A 26,283-nucleotide genomic window follows, 5' to 3' on the forward strand; every position below is an offset into this window, starting at 1 on the left:
AAAATGGATACTTATGAAACACTCAAAAGTAATAATGTGGGAATGGGTAAAGAAGCCATTGCAGGCAGCTTTCCACCTACAGCAGAATAGATAAGTATCAGGCTGGTTCATGCTGTGGAGGCATAGAAAGAGCATGGCACAATCAATTCTATCAAAAGACACACAATAGAAGTGATAGCAACACACATCAAAGTTGCTGGTGAACGCAGCAGGCCGGGCAGCATCTGTAGGAAGAGGTGCAGTCGACATTTCAGGCCGAGACCCTTCGTCAGGATATAGAAGTGATAGTTTATCTTAAGACATAATCACTTTGGAAGTCATTAGTGATTTTGATCAGAATGATTTCAGTACTATGGTACAGTACACGGACTGATGGAATCTAAACAAGAAGTCCTGGATAAAACGGCATGAATATGGGTAACTAGGACTTGAGTGGAAAAACAAGTTGGATGGGGCAATAGTTTCCAAGGACAAGACAGTCAAGGGATATTGGTAGGAAATGGAGGGAGAGGAGAATATCAACTACTAAAGTGAGCAATATAAATAATTTAGTGGCAATCAGAACCTGATCTATTATTACTTGCATCTATCGTGAAATTTGTTGTTTTCATGGCCGCAGTACAGTGCAATACATAATGAAAAAAATTACTGTATGTCTATCTTATTGGGATATATATGGGAAAAGAGAGCAAAAAAAAATAGTGAGGTAGTGTACATGGATTCATTGTCTACTCAGAAATCTGATGGTGGAAGTCTTCAGGCTCCTGAACCAACTCCTTGATTGAAGCAATGAGAAGGGGGTCCTTTTCTATTTTCTAAATGGAGAGAAAATACAAAAAGAACAGGAGCAACGGGACTTAGGAATCCTTGTGCAGGATTCCTTAAAGGTTAATTTGTAGGATACGTCTGTGGTGAGAAAGGCAAATGCAATGTTACCATTCATTTCAAGAGAACTAGAATATAAAAGTAAGGATGTAATGTTGAGACTTTATAAATCACTGGTGAGGCCTCACTTGGGAGTATTGTGAGCGGTTTTGGGCCCCTTATCTTAGAAAGGATGTGCTGATACTGGAGAGGGTTCAAAGAAGGTTCAACGAAAATGATTCCAGGATTGAGTGGCTTGTCATATGAAGAGCGTTTGATGGCACTAGACCTGCATTCGCTAGAGTTCAGAATGAGGGGTGACCTCATTGAAACCTATCAAATAGTGATAGGTCTTGATCAAGTAGATGTGGAGAGGATATTTCCCATGGTGGGAGAGTCTAAGACTAGAGGACAGCTTCAGAATTAAGATGAGGAACATTTTCTTTAGTCAGAGAGTGGTGAATCTGTCGAATTTTTTTGCCAGAGGCAGTTATGGAGGCCAAGTCTTTGAGTATATTTAAGGCAGAAGTTGATAGATTCTTGACTGGTCAGGGCATGAAGGGATACGGGGAAAAGGCAGGAGATTGGGGCTGAGAGGAAAACTGGATCGGCCCTGATAAAATGGTGGAGCAGACTCCATGGGCCAAATGGCCTAACTCTGCTCCTATGTCTTATGTACTACCTTTTTGAGGCATTGCCTTTTGAAGATGTCCTTGATGCTGGAATGGATAATGCCCATAATGGAGCTGGCTGAGTTTGTAACTTTATGCAGCTTTTTCCAATCTTGTACAGAAGTCCTTCCATACCAGATGGTGATGCAATCGGTTAGAATGCTCTCCATGATAGATCTGCAGAAACTTGCTAGAGTCTTTGGTGACATACCAGGGTCCCCGATGTTTCTGATTGCATCCAAGATATCTCGAAGTGGGAAGAACAGCCAGAGGGCATGGTACATATTGGTACCAACGACATAGGTAGGAAAAGGGAGGAGGTCCTGAAAACAGACTACAGGGAGTTAGGAAGGAAGTTGAGAAGCAGGACCACAAAGGTAGTAATCTCGGGATTACCGCCTGTGCCACATGACAGTGAGTATAGGAATAGAATGAGGTGTAGGATAAATGTGTGGCTGAGAGATAGGAGCAGGGGGCGGGGATTCAGATTTCTGGGTCACTGAGACCTCTTTTGGGGCAGGTGTGACCTGTACAAAAAGGATGGGTTGCACTTGAATCAGAGGGGGACCAATATCCTGGTGGTGAGGTATACTAAGGCTTTTGGGGAGAGTTTAAACTAGAATTGCTCGGGGGGTGGGAACCGAACTGAAGTGACGAAGGAAGAGGCAGTCAGCTCACAAATAGAGAACACTTGGAGACAGTGTGAGAGGGAGGATAGGCAGGTGATAGGGAAAGGATACGCTCAGACTGATGGTTTGAGGTGTGTCTATTTTAATGCAAGAAGTATTATGAACAAAGCGGATGAGCTTAGAGTGTGGATCAGTATTTGGAGCTTTGATGTTGTGGCCATTACAGAGACTTGGATGGCTCAGGGACAGGAATGGTTACTTCAAGTGCCAGGCTTTAGATGTTTCAGAAAGGACAGGGAGGGAGGTAAAAGAGGTAGGGGCGTGGCACTGATCAGAGATAGTGTCACAACTGCATAAAAGGAGGAAGTGATGGAGGGATTGTCTACGGAGTCTCTGTGGGTGGAAGTTAGGAATAGGAAGGGGTCAATAACTCTAGGCCACCCAATAGTAACAGGGACATCGAGGAGCAGATAGGGAGACAGATTCTGGAAAGGTGTAATAGTAACAAGGTTGTCATGGTGGGAGATTTTAATTTCCCAAATATTGATTGGCATCTCCCTAGATCAAGGGGTTTAGATCGGGTGGAGTTTGTAAGGTGTGTTCAGGAAGGTTTCTTGACACAATATGTACATAAGCCTACAAGAGGAGAGGCTGTACTTGATCTGGTATTGGGAAATGAACCTGGTCAGGTGTCGGGGTCTCTCAGTGGGAGAGCATTTTGGAGATAGTGATCACAATTCTTTCCCCTTTACCATAGCATTGGAGAGGGATAGGAACAGATGAGTTAGGAAAGCATTTAATTGGAGTAAGGGGAAATATATGAAGCTATCAGGCAGGAACTTGGAAGCATAAATTGGGAATAGATGTTCTCAGGGAAATGTACGGAAGAAATGTGGCAAATGTTCAGGGGATATTTGCGTGCGGTTCTGCATAGGTACATTCCAATGAGACAGGGAAAGGATGGTAGGGTACAGGAACCATGGTGTACAAAGGCTGTTGTAATCTAGTCAAGAAGAAAAGAAAAGCTTACGAAAGGTTCAAAAAACTAGGTAATGATAGAGATCTAGAAGATTATAAGGCTAGCAGGAAGGAGCTTAAGAATGAAATTAGGAGAGCCAGAAGGGGCCATGAGAAGGCCTTGGCGGACAGTATTAAGGAAAACCCCAAGGCATTCTAAACATATGTGAAGAGCAAGAGGATAAGATGTGAGAGAATAGGCCCAATCAAGTGTGACAGTGGAAAAGTGTGTATGGAACCAGAGGAGATAGCAGAGCTACTTAATTAATACTTTGCTTCAGTATTCACTACAGAAAAGGATCTTGGCAATTGTAGGGATGACTTACAGCAGACTGAAAAGCTGCTGAAAAGTATGTATTAAGAAAGAGGATGTGCTGGAGCTTTTGGAAAGCATCAAGTTGGATAAGTCACTGGGACCAGACGAGATATATCCCAGGCTAGTGTGGGAGGCGAGGGAGGAGATTGCTGAGCCTCTGCTGCTGATCTTTGCTTAATCAATGGGGACAGGAGAGGTACCGGAGGATTGGAGGTTTGCGGATGTTGTTCCCTTATTCAAGAAAGGGAGTGGGGATAGCCCAGGAAAGTATAGACCAGTGAGTCTTACTTCAGTGGTTGGTAAGTTGATGGACAAGAATCTGAGGGGCAGGATTTATGAACATTTGGAGAGGTAGAATATGATTAGGAATAATCAGCATGGCTTTGTCAAAGGCAGGTCATGCTTTACGAGCCTGATTGAATTTTTTGAGGATGTGACTAATCACATTGATGAAGGTAGAGCAGTAGATGTAGTGTATATAGATTTCAGCAAGGCATTTGATAAGGTACCCCATGCAAGGCTTATTGAGAAAGTAAGGAAGCATGGGATCTAAGGGCACATTGCTTTGTGGATCCAGAACTGGCTTGCCCACAGAAGGCAAAGAGTGGATGTAGGCAGGTATATTCTGCATGGCGGTCGGTGACCAGTGGTGTGCCTCAGGGATCTGTTCTGGGACCCCTTCTCTTCGTGATTTTTATAAATGACCTGGATGAGAAAGTGGAGGGATGGGTTAGTAAATTTGCTGATGGCACAAAGGTTGGGTGTGTTGTGGATAGTGTGGAGGGCTGTCAGAGGTTATAGCGGGACATTGATAGGATGAAAAACTGGGCTAAGAAGTGGCAGATGGAGTTCAACCCAGATAAGTGTGAAGTGCTTCATTCTGGTAGGTCAAGTATGATGGAAAAATATAGCATTAATGGTAAGACTCTTGGCAGTGCAGATGATCAGAGGGATCTTGAGGTCCGAGTCCATAGGACACTCAAAGCTGCTGCGCGGGTTGGCTCTGTGGTTAAGAAGGCATGCGGTGCATTGGCCTTCGTCAATCCTGGAATTGAGTTTAAGAACTGAGAGGTAATATTGCAGCTATATAGGACCCTGGTCAGACCCCACTTGGAGTACTCTGCTCAGTTCTGGTCGCTTGACCACAGGAAGGATGTGGAAACCATAGAAAGGGTGCACAGGAGGCTTACAAGGATGTTACTTGGATTGGGGTGCATGCCTTATGAGAATAGGTTGTGTGAAATCGGCATTTCTCCTTGGAGTGACGGAGTCCGAGAGGTGGCCTGATAGAAGTGTACAAGATGATGAGAGGCATTGATCATGTGGATCGTCAGAGGCTTTTTCCCAAGGCTAAAATGGCTAACACAAGAGGGCACAGTTTTAAGGTGCTTGGAAGTAGGTACAGAGGGGATGTCAGGGGTAAGTTTTTTTTTAACGCAGAGATTGGTGAGTGCGTGCAATGGGCTGCTGGCGATTGTGGTGGAGGCAGATATGATAGTGTCTTTTAAGAGACTCTTGGATAGGTACATGGAGCTTAGAAAAATAGAGGGCTATGGATAACCCTAGGTAATTTCTAAGGTAAGGACATGTTTGGCACAGCTTTGTGGGCTGAAGGGCCTGTATTGTGCTGCAGGTTTTCTGTGTTTCTATGTCTCTATCTGCACAAACTCCTAATGAAATATAGCTGCTGTAGTACCTTCTTTGTCATTGCATTAATATGTTGGGCCCAGAATAGATCTTCAAGCATTCTGAAACCCAGAAACTTGAAACTGCTCACCCTTACCACAGCTGATTCCTCAATGAGGCCTGATATGTGTTCCCTCAACTTCCCCTTGCTGTTGTCCACAATCAATTCCTTGGTTTTACTTACCTTGAGTCCAAGATTGTCAGTGCAACGCCATTGAACCAGATGATCTGTCTCACTCCAATAAGCCTCCTTGTCACCATCTAAAATTCTGCCAACATAGTTGAGTCATTAGCAAATTTATAAATAATGTTTGAGCTATGCCTAGCCACATAGTCATGGGTGTAAAGAATGTAGAGCAGTGGACTAAGCACACATCCTTGAAGTGCAGTGTTGTTGAATTCCAGCGAGGAGGAGATGGTATTTCCAATCCACACTGACTGGTCTCCCAATGAGGAACTCAAGGATCCAGTTGCAGCAGGAGGTACTGATGTGCAGGTTTTGGAGCCTGCGTAGTTCTGAGGGTATGATGATGTAATGAATAAACAGCAGCCTGACATAGGTATTGCTATTTTGCAGATGGTCCAAGGCCGAGTGGAAAGACAGTGAGATTGCTTCTGCTGTAGACCTATTGTGGTGATAGGCATATTGCAGAGGGTTTAGGTTCTTGCTTAGGTAGGAATTGATTCTGGCTAGGACCAACCTCTCAAAAGAACTTCATCACAGTGGATGTGAGTGCATCTGGGCAACAGTTGTTGAGGCAGCATACCCTGCCCTTCTTGGGCACTGATATTGGACCATAAGACAAAGGAGCAGAATTAGGCTATCTGGCCCATTGAGTCTGCTCCACCCTTCGATCATGGCTGATCCTTTTTTCTTCTCCTGCTCAACCCCAGTTCCTGGCCTTCTCCCCATAACCTTTGATGCCATGTTCAATCAAGAATCTATCCATTTCTGCCTTAGATACACCCAGTGACCTGGCCTCCACAGCTGCATGTGGCAACAAATTCCACAAATCCACCACCCTTTGGCTAAAGAAATTTCTCTGCATCTCTGTTTTGAAAGGGCACCCCTCTATCTTGAGGCTTGTCCTAGACTTTCAACCATGAGAAACATCCTTTCCACATTTAATCTCTCTAGGTCTTTCAACACTTGAAAGATTTCAGTGAGAATCACCCTCATCCTTCTGAATTCCAGCAAGTACACATCCAGAGCCATCAAATGTTCCTCGTATGATAACCCTTTCATTCCTGGAATCATCCTTGTGAACCACCTCTGGACCCTCTCCAATGCCAGTGAATTTTTCTAAGATGAGGGGCCCAAAACTGTTCACAATACTCAAAGGAGGCCTCACCAGTGCCTTATAAAGCCTCAGCATCACATCCTTGTTCTTCTATTCTAGACCTCTTGAAATGAATGCTAACATGACATTTGCCTTCCTCACCAGCAACTCAACTTGCAAGTTAACCTTTAGGGTATTCTGCACAAGGACTCCCAAGTCTCTTTGCATCTCAGATTTTTGGATTTTCTCCCCATTTGGAAAATAGTCCGCACATTTATTTCTACTACCAAAGTGCATGACTATGCATTTTCGAACATTGTATTTCATTAGCCACTTCCTTGCCCACTCGCCTAATCTGTCTAAGTCCTTCCACATCCTGCCTGTTTCCTCAACACGACATGCCCCTCCACCAATCCTCGTATCACCTGCAAACTTGGCAACAAAGCCATCTATTCCATCATCTCAATCATTTATCTACAGCATAAAAAGAAGTGGCCCCAACACCGACCCCTGTGGAACACCACTAGTCACTGGCAGCCAACCAGAAAAGGATTCTTTTCTTCCCACTCACTGCCTCCCAGCCGATGCTCTAACCATGTTAATAACTTTCCTGTAATACCATGGGCTCTTAACTTGGGAAGCAGCCTCATGAGTGGCACCTTGTCAAAGGCCTTCTGGAAATCCAAATATACAACATCCACTGCATCCCCTTTATATATCCTACTTGTAATTTCCTCAAAGAATTCCAACAGATTCGTCAGGCAGGATTTTCCCTGAAGGAAACCATGCTGATTGTACTATCTTGTCCTGTGTCACCAAGTACTCCATCACCTCATCCTTAACGATTGACTCTAATATCTTCCCAACCACTGAGGTCAGGCTAACTGGTCTATAGTTTCCTTTCTGCTGCCTCCCTCCTTTCTTAAAGAGTGGAGTGACATTTGCAATTTTCCAGTCCTCTGGCACCATGCCAGAGTCCAATGATTTTTGAAAGATCATTTCTAATGGCACCACCATCTCTAACACTACCTCTTTCAGAATCCTAGGTTGCAGCTCATCTGGTGGTGGTGACTTATGTACCTTTAGATCTTTCAGCTTTTTGAGCAACTTCTCTCTTGTAATAGTAACTGAACCCATATCTCTTTCTTCACACACTACAACATCAGGCATACTGCTAGTGTCTTCCACAGGGAAGACTGATGCAAAATACTCATTTAGTTCATCAGCCATCTCCTTGACCCCTGTTATTATTTCTCCTGCCTCATTTTCTAGCAGTCCCATATCCACTCTCATTTCTCTTTTATTTTTAACATACTTGAAAGAACCTTTACTGTCCACTTTGATATCATTTGCTAGCTTGCTTTCATATTTGTTTTCAAGCAGGCCTCTTTGAAATCCCTTGTAATGATCAGGTAGGCATCAGGGTGCACCATTTTGTGGCTGCAGATCACAGTGCTCAGCTCCTCCTGGAGAATTGTGTGCAGTTTTGGTCTCCAAATTTGAGGAAGGACATTCTTGCTATGGAGAGAGTGCAGCGTAGGTTCACGAGGTTAATTCCAGGGATGGCGGGAATGTCATATGCTGAAAGATTGGAGTGACTGGGCTTGTATACACTGGAATTTAGAAGGATGAGAGAAGATCTGATTGAAACATATAAGATTATTAAGGGATTGGACACGCTAGAGGCAGGAAACATGTTCCCGCTGATGGGTGAGTCCAGAACCAGAGTTTAAGAATAGGGGGTTGGCCATTTAGAAAGGACTTGAGGAAAAACTTTTCCATCCAGAGAGTTGTGAATCTGTGGAATGCTCTGCCTCAGAAGGCAGTGGAGGCCAATCCTTTGGGTTCTTTCAAGAAAGAGTTAGGTAGAGCTCTTAAAGATAGCAGAGTCAAGGAATATGGGGAGAAGGCAGGAACAGGGTACTGATTGTGGATGATCAGCCATGATCACAGTGAATGGCAGTGCTGGCTCGAAGGGCTGAACGGCCTACTCCTGCACCTATTGTCTATTGTCCTCCAGTGCCTGACTGACATTGGCCAGGGGTGGAATGTACCAGGGTGATGGCAGAAAGGTCCTTTTGCAGGTAAAATTGGACAGCATTCTGACAGGCTGCATCACTGTCTGATATGAGGGGTAAGCTACTGCACATGATCGAAATAAACTACAGAAAGTTGTAAAATTAGTCAGCCCTAAGTGGGGTATTAGCCTCCATAGTATTCAAGACATCTTCAAGAAATGATGACTCAGAGGGGTGGTGTCCATTATTAAGGGCTCCTATCACCCAAGACATGCCCTGTTCTCATTGTTACTGCCAGTAAGGAGATATAGAAACTTAAAGGAACACACTCAGCAATTCAGGAACAGCTTCTTTTCCTCTGCCATCTGATTCCTGAATGGACATTGAACCCATGAACACTACCTGACTTTCTTTTTATTGTTTCTGTTTTATGTGCTAGTTTCAATTTAACTATTTAATATACATATAAATAATGTAATTGATTTACTTGTTTATTTTTTCCCTATATTATCATGTATTGTATTGTGCTGCAATACATGACAAAGTTAGCAAACTTCACAACATATGCTGGTGATATGAAGCCTGACTTTGATTCTGATTCACTTGATGCCTACCTATTCCAGGTCAGGTGAGCAGGACTGAGAAAGATCCACCACACCTATGCACCACGATGAGTTAATCATGAAACACAGTTGACTTTCTTTGCCTATAAGAGACGCTGCTGCTCTGTCTTTGTGGTGGATAATGAAGCCCTTGGGCTGCCGCACTGCGTTCGAAATGGTGGAGCTGAGCCACGTTTCCATAAAGCAAAGTACCCAGCAGTTGCTGATGTCCCACTGGTACTGTAATCTTGCTCTGAGATCTTCAATTTAATTTTCTAGGGGCTGTATATTTGCCAGCAGAAGTACGGAGTAGGGGTCTAAGACCTCTGCATTTCAATCTTACTTGCAGCCCAGCATGCTTCCCTTGGTTCCTTTTTCTTAAAGGGAAACTGCATTTGTGACTCAGATCTGCAGTCCTGGGTCTGCTGATATTGTGCATCAATAGATTTCCTAAACAACTTAAAAAAAATGACATTGCTTACTGATGTACCCATGGCTGTGACTGCGGATTTCAGCTGTTGCAGTCCTATATGGGAATATTTGACAATTCCCTTCACAGCTGTGTGCAGAGTTGCCACTTTCAAGTGCCATCTTGTATTCTAAAATGAAGTGACTCTTATGGGCAAGGTGAATCTGCAAAGGCTGCAGACAGAGTGGTGAGAAAAGTAGAGAAGGCTGAGAGTGTGAGTGAAGAGCTAGAGGAAGCAAGAAGTTTGTTCTGTTGGGCCAATATAAGGAAGATAGACAGTGGAAGAATCAGGATAGCTGAGCTCAACCTCAGTGGCTTACTTGGGACACAGTAAGGAAAAGAAACCGAAGGCTACCTTTACTGTCTACAATGTTCCTGGCAGACTACATCCTTTAAACAAAGGAGTGAAAGTAAAGGCTGTAACAGATGAGTAGCCAGAATTAGTGGAACTAACAGTGATGGTAGCTTGGATACTAGACCAGAGGCAAGAATTATGTTGAGAAAAAATATTGTGAGCAAAAGGCTGAAATTTTGAATGTCCATATCTAAGTGAACTGGGTGAAAACTCTTCTCTGGGATGAATACAAATAAAATAAGATTTGGATGGGGAGGATGATATGGTGAAAAATAAAACATTCAGTCATAGTCCTTTCTGTGATTAAGACAATAGGAGTACCAAATGGAACAGCGCAAGAGGCTCAAAAGGAGAAAGTTCATAGAAGAAAGGGGATAAATTTGTCAGAAATAGTTTCAGAACATGACCACTGTGGTTGTAGTGGAATGTACAGGAGACAAATTGGCTGCAATTTGAGGAAAGAGGTAATCCTCTGCTATTTAGATATCTAGCAATGCCATTGGTCTACAAGAGCTGTTATTTTTATACAACATTGGAGGAAGATCAAAGAGAAAATCTGATAACTGACCCAATGACTGTCAGTCATGGATGGGACAGTGGAGGAGGAGGCCAACGGTAAGACTAATCCCCTGTTAAATTGCTGGGTGACAAAGTTAGCAGGTGAGTGGGTTGAAAACTTCTCATAAGCAGATTACCTTGATGGCCCTTACTCCGGTTACCTAGGAAAACTTAACAGGCATCAGAAGGATTGATTACAATGAGTTAAGATTAGATGACAGGAGAATAGTAAAAGGTCAAAGTAGAGATTTGGTAGAAGACATGGAAATACAAGTGGTCTGCAGCAGCAGCCAAAATGTATATGCACATAGGTGGGGTACAAAAATGACCAAGTTACATTATAAGGCCATAATAATCATTGAGGAAGGTTAAGAGCTGTTATTAGGATACAGTATTGCAATATAAATACTTTTACAAGCAATGAGAATTAGGAAGGACTCCCATGGTGGGATAAACGTATTGTCAGTAGGGTGCATCGACAAACCAATCTCAAAGTTTAGTAAGCAGTTTGGGAAAAAGTCTGCAGACCAAGAGGCATTTTGAAAAATAGTGCATCAAAAAGAACACAAATGGCGGGAGGCATTTCCTTTAGATTTAGGATACAGAAGAAACAAAACCCAGTTGTATTGAAGAAAAAGAAAACTGAAACAAATTGAGGTAATCACAGAGTTCAGCACAGCACTATGGAACCTAAGCCAGGAACAAAACCTTGTCTAAAGATGAAGAACCAGTTTCCCAGACAGAAGCATAACAGAACAGCTGGGCTGTAAGAGTCCATCCCTTTGCATAAAGTTTAATATTTATGTCCACAGAAGTTTAGGAATTTGAAATCCAGATCTAGTGTGTACATTAAACCCACAACTGAGCAAAGACACAGCAGTTCAGTCAGACTGTGTTGAAGGAATCTATGAGTTGGAAAGTCAAATTTCAGCAGACAAACTGCAATATGATAGGCAAACTTTTACTTAATGTAATGAAAGAGGGCAATATATAGAACTGTAAATTAAGAACATTTTAACAGGTATTAACCAACTGATACAGGACAACATTATAATTGTGCTAATATATTGAAATTATATTGTTCAGCAAATAATGTAAGCTCTAGAATTATACTGTTAAATGTTTCTAATACATTTCAGGTCATATTTTACATAATTTATGCAATTATTTTGGACTTGAAATTCATTTTTTATTACGCTTTGAATAAACCTTGTATAAATAAGTATACTGTATAAGCGGCGAAACAGCTATTATAAGACTTCTCCATTGTAAATAAAATATAACCAATGATAAATAAATTTTCAAATGAGCCTGAATTGCTTAGAAAGTTGATCAAAAACTGGTTGAAATATAACTAGCTGAAAATAGGATGAAGAACATGCTTGCTAAAAGACATTCAGACAGTTACAAAGATAGGAAAGGTTTAGAGGAATATGGGGCAAATGCAGGCAAATGGGACTTGCTGGAGCTGTTCGGGAGCGTTTAAACTAATTTGGAAAGGGATGGGAATCAGAGTGATAGAGCTGAGAATGGGGCAGTTGGTTTACAAGCAGATGCAGTGTGCAGTGAGACTGTTCGGCAGATAGGCAGTAAAAATACAGTCAGTGGAATAAGTTGCAGTGTAACATGGGGACAAAAATCGAAAAGGATGACAAATACAGGACAGAAGGTGTTATATTTGAATGCACACAGTAGATGATTTTGTAGTGCAGTTAGAGATTGGTAGGTGTCATGTTGTGGGCATCACTGAGTCATGGCTGAAAGAAGATTAAAGTAGAGAGCTTAATATCCAAGGATACATATTGTATCAAAAGGACATGCAGGGAGGCAGAGAGGGTGGAATGGCTCAGTTGGTGTAAAATTAAATCCTTGGATGTGACATAGGATTGTAACATGTTGAACCCTTATGGATAGAGTTAAGAAACTGCAAGGATAAAAAGACCCATGGGAGTTATATACAGGCCACATATAGCCAGGATGTGGGGTACAAATTACAACAGGAGATAGAAAAGGCATTTCAAAAGTATAACGTACAATTGTCATGGAGGATTTCAATATACATATAGTTTGGGAAAATCAGGTTGATGCTGGATCACAAGAGAGAGAATTTGTCTAGGACCAGAAGGTAGAGCCTCAGAATAGAGGGGCATCCATTGAGAATGGAGAGGAGGGAGAATTTCTTCAGGCAGAGGGATTTGGCTCTGTGGAATTCATTGCCACCAGCATCTGTGGAGGCCAGGCGACTGGTGGAGGTTGATAGGTTCTTGACTAGTCAACTCTTGAAAGGTTGCAGGGAGAAGGCAGGAGAATGGGGCTGAGAGGGAAAGTGGATCAGCCACGATGAAATGGCAGAGCAGACTTGATGAGCTGAATGGCCTAATTCTGCTTCTATGTCTTATGGTTGTATGGTCTTAGTTGGATACCTTGGTTAGTATGGATGCGTTGAACTGGGGGCCTGTTTCTATGCTGTATAATTCTACATTTCTCTGATCAATAGTACAGAAGCAATGGATATTCTATCAATATTTGTCATCTTTAACAGCAGGAAGAAGCTTCACAAACAGATAGCCAAATCTAAATATGGATTTTTGCAGAAAACTGAAATGACATTGTGCTACTTATATCCCAGCAGGACTTTTTAAGTAACACATGTTTTTTTCCCAATGGAATGTCACTAATTTTCTTTTTTTCATTGAATGAATCTCTTCATTTTTTTTCTTAGTCGCTATTGAGGTGCTTTGAGCTAGTTGCTAAGAGATGCACATAGACGATTTTCTATTCCTTCCTTCCCATTGGGAGATACCTTGCCTGTGCACAGTACCTCCTCACAGTAGCATTGATGAAATCCTAAAGTTAACATAGTAGGCCATTGAAAGTGAATACAACCTTCATGCACTTTACACACTGGATCACTGTATCACATTTCCATCTGCATTTGCACACTTCAACTGGTGAATGCAAAAATTATGCATTGAGATCATACCATGTCATACTAAAAAAGTTAAAAAATCTTTCAAATGGAAAGCTCCGCTGAAAATAAGGTTATGTATTTACATATGCTAATTGCCCAAATAATAATTGGAAACTTTTTTCCTCAAATATATCAAAAATTGTTTGTTACTGTAATTCCATAGCATAATATTTTGATTACATCTTGGAAAATTTTATTTGCAACTTTTTCTTCATAATTTTTTTCAATGAAACCTGCAGACATACCTTAACAACCCCAATGTATGCCTCACAAACAGAAATTACAAATAATCCTAATAATTGAAAGATCTTCTCTTGAAATGATCAAATATCTCAAGAAAGTAACACATTTACTTCTATTCAAAGAAAATCACAGCAATGACTTTGAATGAAAAGATCCAGATAAAATTTGCATGAAGACTTCAATAAATCTAAGATCCTTTCAAATGAAATGTTTCTAGTTTAATGTTAACAACTGTCTATAAATTTAGATGTGAAAAATTAAAGATCGCCAACAATGCATGCACAGTTCTGTCATGACCTTAAAATAGATTTATACACAAGCAAATTAAAAGTATCCAAATATAATTGCATGGACTCAAAAAAGCATAGCATATTTACATAAATATCTTTAACTGTTCTGTTAGTTTATATTATCAGTTTAAACTTTCAGCACAGTATCTCTCAATTGCACAACACATTAAAAACATTTGAAGGACACAAACATGACACAGGCCTGTTAGAATGTAAACAATTCAAAAATCAGGGTCCAGAGGTAAAATATACCTACTAAACCCGAATATTTCAAACCAAAGCCTGTTTTGAATTTATTGGATAATTGGGTATTACAGGTTATATAAACATGTACAAAAATAGCTGAATCTGTAGCAAATGTATTTACCCTATCTAAAACATCCATCTTTATTGTTTTTTCTAAATAATCAGATATACCTATTATACATGTTTTGAATTAATTTCTAAATTTAAAATAAATATGCAGGGTATACTTCAGCGTTCCTATTACCACACCTATGGAATATAAAAATGTATCAAAAACCAAAGTAAAAAAAAAGGCATCTGAAACGTCATGTTGTATTCAATTCGGATGTTAATGATAACATCTTTGTACTTAACTGTTACTTCCCAAAAGCTACAGAGTTCTAAAAAGCAATTATAAAAACTAGCATGGAATTGTACCACCCTTCTGCCTTTTTTTTTAAAAACACGTTTTGTTTATGAAAACTGAACATAAGCAGGAAATGCTATTCTCGAATGGATTGTATTTGTAGGCCTGAAGGGAACTTAATTAAAGAATTCAATCTGAACAAAATTAGCTTAATTCTATTACTGTAGTTGCACGTAATGTGTTATATACAATCTGCGCAATTTGATTTCAAATGCTAGCAGAGAAAACAAAAGAAAACAGATTTTTTGTATCAACGGTATATACATACAAACAAAATTCATTATTCATTATAAATTACTGTACCTAACAGAACAAACTGTGGTCGTTGTTTACTTACTATTACTCCAGGATTTCAGCAATGACTTGATGCTGATCTCAAAGAAGCCTGAATCCTGCTGGCTGGCCATATCGGTAGTATACAAAGAAGCCACTGTGATCCTAAACGCAATGGCAAGCACTGTGCACAATCAGTAATGCAAACACTAAATCAGAAGACAAGAGATCTCTATATTGACTCTTATTCTTGTTCTCGACAGTTCTTTTAAAAAGAGGATATAATGTTTTTAATTGATCTCGTGGTGCCTTGTGTACCTTCTATCTTCTCGGTATTCTGTCTGCCAATGGTCGACATTTATCGGAGGACTGAAAAGATGTTGAGGTCTGCTGTCTTTCAACATGCATTCTTTGTATATTTGCTCAAAGAAATTGCTAGACAAATGCTATTAGAATGGGTCCTTCAATAATGTTTGAGGTGTCCTGTTCATTGCTTTTCTGTCTGACAGACTTAGAACTATGCATAAAAGAGAATAGCGCTATACTGTACAGTTTCCCTGAATGTACGCGCCTCGTCACGCAAGCACAGCACTGCCTGAGAACCACAGTAAGAAGCCAGTTAAAGCTTTTTTGTAAAGTCACGGCAATTTAACCGGTTGTTTTTCCTCAAATGAGAAGTCGATGAACATTTGACAGATGCAGCGGTGTAATCTTTCCTTCAAACAGTATGCAGTGAAATATATTAAGTCGCATCAGGCTGCAGTAAAATAGAACTGCACCCATATATCCAGTTGCAATGACGTTAAAAAACCTATTGGTCAACCCAATCCCAGGGGAGTGAGCGTGCGAATCAGCCCAGCTCCACGTTCAGCCTGGCTTTTTGTTTCCAGTCTGCCTCTACGATAATTCTGGCTTATTAAAAAATTATGGCCAGCTGACCATTGCTAGATGCAACAGTAATCAAACATATAAATGTTGGATAGATGGATTACGTTTTATTCTTTGGTTATAAAACTTGACTCATTTAAATGGAATAACAACATCTTATCTCAAATTAATAAATAATCTTCACCGCCACGGAGTCAATTTAATTAGAGCGCTTACTACAGTCACAAAAGGCACACTGCGACAGCACCACGGTCGTCTGTTTATAATAATGCATTTTTCAGAATGTATGATACAGGTTATTGCACTTTCTCCTTTAGATGACAACATCTCTCATTTTAATAGGCCATATGATGATACCAAAATAACAAAATTATGTGTATATGTTCATGTGTAAACGATACAGGAACTTCACAGCAGGGGCAGGTATGCAGTTAAATGCAAAAGTTGAGGCCTAGGTTATGTCATTGTACAAATAAAGGCAAAAGACAATTGTATCCCTCACCAATGAATGATATACATTGAATGTACATTGGATCAGTTTGAAAGATGCAGCTCCTCAAAACATCTGTCTCATCTCAGAGAATAAGGACTATGCTGCTCTGAAAAGAAGAGCACAGAGAAATAAGCCTAAAGACAAACTATGCAAAAGAACTTCGGATAATGGGAGAATGAGTGGCAGTGGCAAAGAGAAAAGAGGAAGCCGTGTACTGTACCTGAGACAAAAATGAATGGAAAAACTAAGTAATGGCATGGACAACACATTACACAGGGCTAAATTACAGACAGCTTGCTACTAATATTTTGTTACATTGTTAAGCATTTGGACTTTGCATATGTTATAGCTAAGCAAATTAGGTAACATTAAAAGTGAAAATAATTTTAAAATAATTATGTTTATAACACAAATAATAAGTTGTAGCCAAACAGGTTCAGACTCAACTACAATAGGTGATAATTGGTGAAGGACGAGACAGGTCTAAACAAACTCATCAGCAATAAAATGTCTTAACAATACTTTATACTTCTCAATCAGAAGGGACAGTTTACTTCAGACTTACATTTTATCTTAGAGAAGCACAATTAGGGTTGGACGTATTATCAGAACTGACAGAATAAAGCAAAGCTAAGTGAGACAGAAATTGAAGACTGTAGGAACTAATCTTTTCCAGTAAGTACAATGTACTTCCACTTGTCTGCATATGGGTAAAGTCTGAAGGCTAACCAGGTAATGATTATAAGGTTAACTTAGAGGTGTAAGCTCTAAAGAGAGGAACGGAGGAATTGTAATGCAGCAATTTTAGGCAATTTAGTAATTATGGGAGCAAATAGCACCATTTATAGACAGGACAGAGAATCCTACATAGTCTGTTGCCAGCCTAACACCAGGGTAATGGATAGAAAATAGAACATAGAACAGTATAGCACAGTATTGGCCCTTCAGCCCAGGATGTCCTTTAACTTTCTCCAAGATCAATCAACACTCCCCCCCCCCCCACCCATTAGACAGAAGAGCAGAATTAGGCCACTAGGCACATCATATCTGCTCTGGCACGAAATCATGGATGACTTATTTACCTTCTCAACTTCTGTTCTCTTGCCTTCTCCCCACAACTATTGGCACCCTTTCTAATCAAGAACCTATCAACCTCCGCTTTAAATATACCCAATTATTTGGTCTCCATGACTGGCCATAGCCAAGTCATTGGGTATATTACACAGATTCACCACCTTCTGGCACTCCTCCTCATCTTTGTTCTAAAGGGATGTCCTTGTATTCTGAGATATCCTCTCCACATCCACTCTGGGCCTTACAATATTTGATATATTTCAGTGAGATTCCTCCCCATTCTTCTAAACTCTAGTGAGTACAGGTTCAGAACCATCATACAGTAACCCTTTCATTCTTAGGATCATTCTTTTGAATTTCCTCCGGTTTCTCTCCAATGCCAGTACCTCATTTCTCAGATATGGGGTCAAAACTATTCACAATACTCCAAGAGCAGTCTGTTACATTCTTGCTTTTTTATTCTAGTCTTCTCAAAATGAACACTAGCAATGCATTTGCCTTCCTTACTACCCACTCAATCTGCAAGGGAATCCTGCACTAGGACTCCCAAGTCCCTTTGCACTTCCCATTTCTAAATTTGAACATTGTTTAGAAAATAATCTATGCCTTTACTCTTTCTACCAAAGTACCATACACTTTCCTACACTGTATTCAATCTGCCACTTCTTTGTTCATTCTCCTAATCTGTCCAGGTCCTTCTACAGATTCCCTGTTACCTCAACATTACCTGCCCCTCCATCTATCTTTGTATCATCCGCAAACTTGGCTACAAAGCTATCAACTCCATCATTCAAATCATTGACATATAATCAGAACCAGGTTTAATATCACTGGCATATATTGTGAAATTTGTTAACTTAGCAGCAGTGGTACAATGCAATATGCGATAATATAGAAAAAATAAGTAAATCAATTACATTAAGTATGTATATGTATATTAAATAGCTAAATTTAAAATGGTGCAAAACAAAAATAATACAGTATATAAAAAAGTGGGGTTGTGTTCATGGGTTCAATGCCCATTTAGGAATTGGATGATAGAGGGGAAGAAACTGTTCCTGACAGTAACAATGAGAAGAGGGCATACCCTGAGTGATGGGGATCCTTAATAATTGATGCTGCTTTTCTGAGGCACCACTCCTTGAAGATATCTTGGATACAACAGAGGTTAATACCCAATATGGAGCTGACTGATTTTACAGCTTTCTGTAGCTTCTTTCGATCCTGTGCAGTAGCCAGCGTCCCACCCCCCTACATGACAGTGATTCAGCCAGTTAGAATGCTCTCCATGGTACATCTGTAAAAGTTTTCAAAAGTTTTAGGTGACAAACCAAACTTCCTTAAACTCCTAATGAAATATAGCCACTGTCTTGCCTTCTTTATAGCTGCATCGATATATTGGGACAAGGTTAGATGCTTAGAGATCTTGACATTTCAGATTACTCACTCTCTCCACTTCTGGTCCCTCTATGAGGATAGGCTTGTGTTCCCTCGTCTTACCCTTCCTGAAGTCTACAATCAGCTCTTTGGTCTTACTGACATTGAACGCAAGGTTGTTGCTGCGGCACCACTCAACTAGCTGGTATATCTCACTCCTGCTCCTGTACGCCCTCTTGTCTCCATCTGAGATTCAGCCAATAATGGTTGTATCATTAGCAAATTTATAGATGGAATTTGAGCTATACTTAGCCACACAGTCATAGGTATAGAGTAGAGCAGTGGGCTAAGCACACACTCTTGAGGTGTGCCTGCATTGATCATTAGTGAGGAGGAAATATCATTACCAATCCACACAGATTGTGGTCTTCTGGTTAGGAAATCGAGGATCCAATTGCAGAGGAAGGTACAGAGGCCCAGGTTCTGCAGCTTATCGATCAGGACTGAGGGAATGATAGTGTTAAATGCTGAGCTATAGTCAACAAACAGTATCCTGACATAGGTGTTTGTATTGTCCAGGTGATCTAAGGTGATGTGAAGGGCCATTGAGATTGCATCTGCCATAGACCTATTGTGGCGATTGGGAACTTGCTGTGGGTCCAGGTCTTTGTTGTGGCAGGAGTTGATTCTAGCCATGACCAACCTCTCAAAGCATTTCATCACTATAGATGTGAGTGCTACTGGACAACAGTCATTAAGGCAGCTCACACTTCTCTTCTTGGGCATGGTATATGTGTTGCCCTTTTGAAGCAATATGAAAAGAACACTAGTCACCACCATCCAAACATGATAGCCCCCTTTTAATCACACTCTTTGCCTCCTGCCAATCAACTAATCTTTTGTACATACTAGTACGATATGGCCCTATAATTTTCTTTAATTCATGCACTTATCTAAGGGACTCTTAAAACATCTCTAATGTATCTGTCTTACTCCCACTCCTACCAGCATGCTCCATGTACCCACCAATCTCTTGGGAAAAAAACCTACCTCTGACATCTCCCCATATACTTTCCTCCAATCACCTTGAAATTAATAAAATGTTGGATCATTCAAACATGCTTGTAAAGATATCTGAGGGATAGAATAAAGAGAAGAAAGATTCAATTGCTTAAGACCAATAGCATAGGAATGAATAATTAAGAATACTAATATGAAAGTTTAAAGATCAAGGCCGAAGAATTATGCTCAATTGATCACTATCTGAATTATATGCCTTTCAATACACACAAGTAAGCAGATTAAAGAAAAGGCCACTTGACTGAAAAGTGCCGAGGAATAAGCACCAGTCATGGGATGGAAAGAATCAAAGCCTTTGGGACAAGTCCACCTGAATTTGGCTGCATCGAAGGTCTTAGCAGAAAAGAGTTTAGAAGGAAGACTTGGGTGGAAAAGGCAATAAAAATAATAGTTTTAGGACAAAGGGAAATTAGTAGAGTATCAGTGAAAACAATGATCTGATACTATAAGAAGGTAAAGATAAAACTAGAATAAAACCAGGAGTTTGGGAAGTAAGAGGTCTGAACAAAACATTTGAGCAAGGGCATACATTAATGTGTGCAGATAAATAATCCACCCTTTTACAAATGCAGGCATGCGATGGATAAATTGAATAAATTACAGGTGTAATTTAACTTGAAAGATAAGGCATGATTGCTGTTAGTGAGACATGGTTGCCAAATCTGGAACTCAACATACCAGGCAATATAGAAAGGAAAGGAAGAAAGACAATCGAGGGACAAAAAAAGTATTTATTTCAATGGTGACTTTATGGTTAAATGGATTTAAGATTAGTATGGGAGTGGAATATATGCTCTTTCATGGCAGTTTTGAGGTCAGAGAGTCTATCAATGCAGGATTAGATAAGCATGTAATGATGGCAGAGAAGTTTTAATATTTAAGCAGTCACATAATTGGCATAAACATACCAGCATATAACAGAAAGATTCTGCATTTCTTGAGCATGTTCAGAATAGATTTTTGTAACAAGGTTTAATGGATCAACAAGGAAGCAAGCCATATTTGATTTTGCAGTGAGTTGTTTTGTAAGGTTTATTACAGGTGCATGAAAACTCATCTAAAATTAATCATAAAGTTATTCATTTTATTGTATTTGACAGAGGGAAATTTTAAACTGCTATGAGGATTCTAGATTTAGGTAAAGCTGACTTCAAAAAGTCCTGAGTGAAATGGACAAATCTGTCAGCTTCCAAAATGACAACAGGGGCAGGTATTAAAAAAAGAACTTGGTGTGTTAAGGCGTTACTTTGAAGAAATAACAAGCAGGATAGACAGAAGAGAACCGTTGATGTGGTATACTTGGACTTTCAGAAGGCCTTTGACAAGTTTGCTTAAAAAGTTACAAGTCATGGTTTTACAGGAAAGATTCTAGCTTGGATAAAGCAGTGGCTGATTAGCAAGAGGCAAAGAGTGGGAATAAAGGGAGCCTCTTCTGGTTGGCTGCTGGTGACTAGTGGTGTTCCACAGGGGCCCACTTTTATTTTTAACTTTATCTGTCAATGATTTGGATGACAATCCTGATGAAGGGTCTCAGTCTGAAATATCGACTACACCCTTTTCCATAGATGCTGCCTGCTAAGTTCCTTCAGCATCTTGTGTGTGTTGCTTGGATTTCCAGTATCTGCAGATTTTCTCTTGTGGATGATGGAATTGATGGCTTTGTTGCAACACTTGCAGAAGATACAAAGATAGGTGGAGGGCCAGGTAGTTTTGAGGAAGTAGAGTGGCTACAGAAGGACTTAAGACAGATTAGACAGATGGGCAAAATGGTGGCAGATGGAATACAGTGTCGGGAAAAGTATGGTTATGCACCTTGGTAGAAGAAATGAAAGTGCTGACTATTTTCTAAATGGAGAGAAAATACCAAAATTTGAGGTGCCTAGAGACTTGGGAGTACTTGTGCAGGATTCCCTAAAGGTTAATTTGCAGGCTGAGTCTGTGGTGGGGAAGGCAAATGTAATGTTAGCATTCATTTCAAGAGGACTAGATTATAAGAGCAAGGATGTAATGTTGAGCACTGGTGAGGCCTTACTTGGAGTATTGTGAGCAGTTTTGGGCCCCTTATCTTAGAAATGATGTGCTGAAACTGGGGAGAGTTCAAAGGAGGTTCACAAAAATAACTCCAGGATTGAACAGCTTATCATATGAAGAGCATTTGATAGCTCTGGGCCTGTATTCACTAGAATTCAGAAGAATGAAGGGTGACCAAATTGAATGGTGAATGCATTGATAGAGTGGATGTGGAGAGGATGCGTTTCCTATGGTGGGAAAGTCTAAGACCAGAGGACACAGCCTCAAAATAGAGGGGCGTCCTTTTGGGATGGAGATGAGGAGGAATTTCTTTATCAGAGAGTGGTGAATCTATGGACGTTGTTGCCAGAGGCAGCTTTGGAGGCCAAGTCTTTAAGTACATTTAAAGCAGAGGTTAATAGATTGGTCAGGGCACGAAGGATACAGGGAGAAGGCAGGAGATTGGGGCTGAGAGGAAAAATGGATCAGCAATGATGAAATGGTGGAGCAGACTTGACAGGCCAAATGCCCTAATTCTGCACCTAAGTCTTATGGTCTTAATCATTTTGGAAAAATAGCTCTGAATAACTAAAGAGACAACCAACAATTTAAAATACAGTACTATCATACCACAAATCATGGTAACTGCTGAGTTCCTCCAGCATTTATTTGTGACTTTCCTGATACAATAAGGAATTATAAGAAGAAAATTGCAATTGCTAGCAAATCAACACAATTTTTACAAAAATATTAAGAAAAAGAGGGCAATAAAGAGCAATTGGATCTCCTGCAAAATACTCATCATGATATTGTAAATAAAGATCATGAAATGACAGATAATTTATAAATATAACTGCATAATTTTTATAAACATAGGATATTGTACTTTGGAAGGAATGTAAAAATGTATCCAAGGATGAGAAATCTCCAAAATTAGCACTAGCAAAATAACAACTGTAATGAATAAAATATTGACACAAATGGTGAAAATTCCCAGGGCTAGATGGCTATCCTTTCAAGGTGTTAAAGAAAGTTGATGAGAACATCATAAATAGTTTGCCCATAACTTTCCAGAAGTTGCTTGATTCCAGAACTATTCCTTTAGATTGGAAAATTGCACTTTACACTCAGTTATTTATGAAGAGTGAGATGCAACCTACTAAATTATGGATGTCAGTTGTGCCAGGGGACTGGAAAGTGGCAAGTATAACTCTCTATTCAGAAAGAGAGAACAACAATAAGACTAACAACTGTAGGTGTGTCAGTTTAATAACAGTAGTGAAAAATCTTTTAGAAATATTGACCAAACATCGGCAAATATGGATTAAACATCGGCAGATTAAACATTGGAGGAAAATGATAGAAATTGGAGTCAACATGCACTTTAGCAAGTAATTTTGGTTTCAACTGTTAGCTTTGCTAATGGTGAGTGCCTTAGTAAATTTGTTCCATTCTCATTTTTTTAGGACAAACACACAAAATGCTGGAAGAACTCAGCAGGTCAGGCAGCATCTATGAAAATGAATAAGCATTTGACATTTTGGGGAAAAATCCTTCATCAGGACTGGAAAGGAAGGGAAGGAGGGAAATCACCAGAACAAAAAGGTGAGGGAGAGGAAAGAGAACAAACTAGACAGTGATAGGTGAAGCCAGGTGGGTGGGAAAGCTCCAGGGCCAGAGAAGAAGAAGAGGAAAGTGGGAGAAAGGAAAGAAGCAGAGAGGTACCAGGGAGAGGTGATAGATTGGTGAGGAAAAGAGGTAAGATGCCAGATGGGGAATAGAAGAAGGGGGTGTGGGGAAGAGAAAAGAAAAAAAATTAAAAAATAATAATTACCAGAAGGAGAAATTGTTGTTTATGTCATCAGGTTGGATGCTACCTAAATAGAAATATGAGGTGTTGGTCTTCTACACTGAGAATGAACTCATCGTGGTATGGACTAACATGTTGGAATTGGAATGGTGATAGGAATTAAAATGGTTGGCCATTGGCAAATTCTGCTTTTAGCAGATGGAGCAGAGGTGCTTGACAAAGTAGTTCCCCAACTTATGTTGTGTCTCACCTGACTCTTCCCTCCTACATAGCCATTTTTTTCTATCATCCATGTGCCTACTTAAGAATTTCTTAAATGCCATCAATGTATCCGCCTCTACAAAGGCGTTCCACACATGCACAACTCTCTGTGCAAAGCATAAAGAACTGATCTCTGATATCACCCTTATGCTTTTCTCCGATCACATTGAAAACTATGCCCTCTTGTTTTAGCCATTTCTGTCCTAGGAAAAATTTCTCTGCCTATCCACTCTATCTATGCCTCTTATAATTTTGTAAGCCACTATCAAGTTTCCTCTCACGCTCCTTCACTCCAAAGAAAACAGAAAACAGCCTTAGCTTGCTCTAGTCATCCCCTCTCGTTAAGCAGCATCACGGTAAGATCCCATTTTACTCTCCCCACATTCCCATCAACTACCCCCCACCCCCAGTTTGTACCACTCAGCCACAAACGAAGGACATGAGATGAGGGAAGAAACTAGAACACCCAAGGGAAACCTATATGGTCACAGGTAGAACATGCACACTTCAAAGATGGCATTGGAGTTGAATTCAACTCACATTATTAGTGCTTCAGAAATATATTCAAGCTCACAATCTTTCTCTCTTCTCTTGGATACTTTACCTTATCCTCATGTGTTCATTGATGACGTAAGTTTGGGAAACATATATCTTCACAAGTTCTCTGAGATTTCATTTTTTTCAACTCGTATTTGCCTACTTGTGTCAAAACATGAACCTTGTATTGTAATCTGAACCTCTTCCCTTTTAGATCATTTCTCAAGATGTTTGTTTCATTTCAACTACCTTTCCTCTATTTTCCCTTTAAGATCTGGCTAAAGCACACTCAAATTCTACTGTGCATCAGCATTTCTGTAAGTGTATTCTATTGTGGAATATGGTGCTAATCTTTAACTCAGAATAAAGTCTAACAATTTCACACACTATCCAAATTGAAATGTAATTGTACTGTCCAATACAATATCCCCAGAAATAAAGTAAGAAGATGGGAAGTTATAGGTGGAAGAGATAAAGGGCTGAAGAAGAAGCAGCCTGATAAGAGAGGAGAGTGCACCACGGGAGAAAGGGAAGGAGGAGGGGAAATGGAGGGAAGTGCTGGGTAAGTGAGGAGAAGACAAGCAGTAAGAGAGGAGCTGGAATGTGTTATGGAAAAAGGGAGAAGGGGGAAGCACCAGAAATTACCAGTTACTGTAAGCTGGAGAAATCGATATTCATACTATCAGGTTGGAGGTTACCCAGACAGAATATTAGGTGTTATGCTTCCAACCTGAGAGTGGTGTCACCATGACAGTAGAGGAGACCATGGACTGACATGTCAGAATAGGAATGGGAAGTTGAATTGAAATGGGTGGGCACTGGAAAATCCTGCCTTTTGTAGCAGAAGGAGTGAGATGCTCAAGAAAGTAGTCCCCCAATCTACTGTATGTCAGGTAGATGACCCCAACAGACTTGTAAATGAAGTGTAGCCTCATTAGATGCATGATTTATCTGTGAACAGCTTGTGGTGTCTTTGATGGACAGGTTTTGAATTCTTATCCAAACATGTATCCAAAGTAGTCCAGCCACTCAAAGTATATGTGTATAATGGTTTAGATTCAGAGTTAATTCTGCTACCTGTATTGCTTTTACAGAGAGTCATACCCTGCTGCAATCTAGGATGACTACCACATTCTCTACATCATTATGCTGCAATTTTGAGAATGTATCTATTTTGCTATTCTGTTTGAATAGGACATGGTGCATTGCTGCATTCTTAAGGTTGCACTTTGGAAATTGCAGACTTGTGTTGAACAATGGCCCACAAGGATTTGTGATCAGTGACCACCATCAATGGTCTCCCTATCAAGTGATATAAGTTTTTAATCTCAAGTATGGCTCCCAAAGCTTTTTTTTCCTATTTGAGCATAGCTCTTCTCACTCTTTGTAGTGTGTATGACACAAGGATAATAGACTCTTTCTGACTATTGTCCAATTTGATAAATGCAAATATAATTCTGCACATGTATGTAACAGGTATAACTTGGCAAAATCGGCGGGAGGAGAAGATGGCGACGCGATGCAGCTTGCAGTGGCCAATCCGGTGGTGATGTCTGTTATTTGTCAAGTAGGATGCCGTACACAATCCTGATTTGATGGAGATGGACGTGAGAGTACGGAGGAACATCTGGTGAAACTTCTGAAATGCCTGCTTCGCTGCTGCTGCTACTGTGTGGTCCAGAATCTCTGGAGGAGAAGGTCCCGAGTCCTCAGCTTTGCTTGGTGCTTGGTGGCCAGGGCAGGGTCGGAGCACTCGACAGACGATGATGCTCGGAGGGGCTGTGTCGGAGGCTCGAAGTTTTCGGACAGACTCAGAGTTCGCTGCGGTCGTGTACTTCCAATGGTGCTGCATCAGCGAG

General features: G+C 40.4%; 1 protein-coding gene across 4 annotated transcripts in view; it reads right to left on the minus strand.

Annotated features, from left to right (window-relative positions):
* frya (furry homolog a (Drosophila)) overlaps positions 1-26,283 on the minus strand; it is a 283,598-nt gene that overhangs the window by 237,562 nt on the left and 19,753 nt on the right. For 2 of the 4 annotated variants that reach the window (XM_072262940.1, XM_072262935.1), the window contains exon 2: positions 14,959-15,059. The exons of the other annotated variants lie outside the window; for them this stretch is intronic. In XM_072262940.1, coding sequence (XP_072119041.1) covers positions 14,959-15,028 — 70 coding nt within the window. In that variant the 5' untranslated portion in view covers positions 15,029-15,059. The remainder of the gene's footprint in view (positions 1-14,958; positions 15,060-26,283) is intronic. 4 annotated transcript variants of the gene reach the window in all.

This window comes from Mobula birostris, chromosome 7 (genome assembly GCF_030028105.1).
Source record: "Mobula birostris isolate sMobBir1 chromosome 7, sMobBir1.hap1, whole genome shotgun sequence".
Taxonomy (NCBI): domain Eukaryota; kingdom Metazoa; phylum Chordata; class Chondrichthyes; order Myliobatiformes; family Myliobatidae; genus Mobula; species Mobula birostris.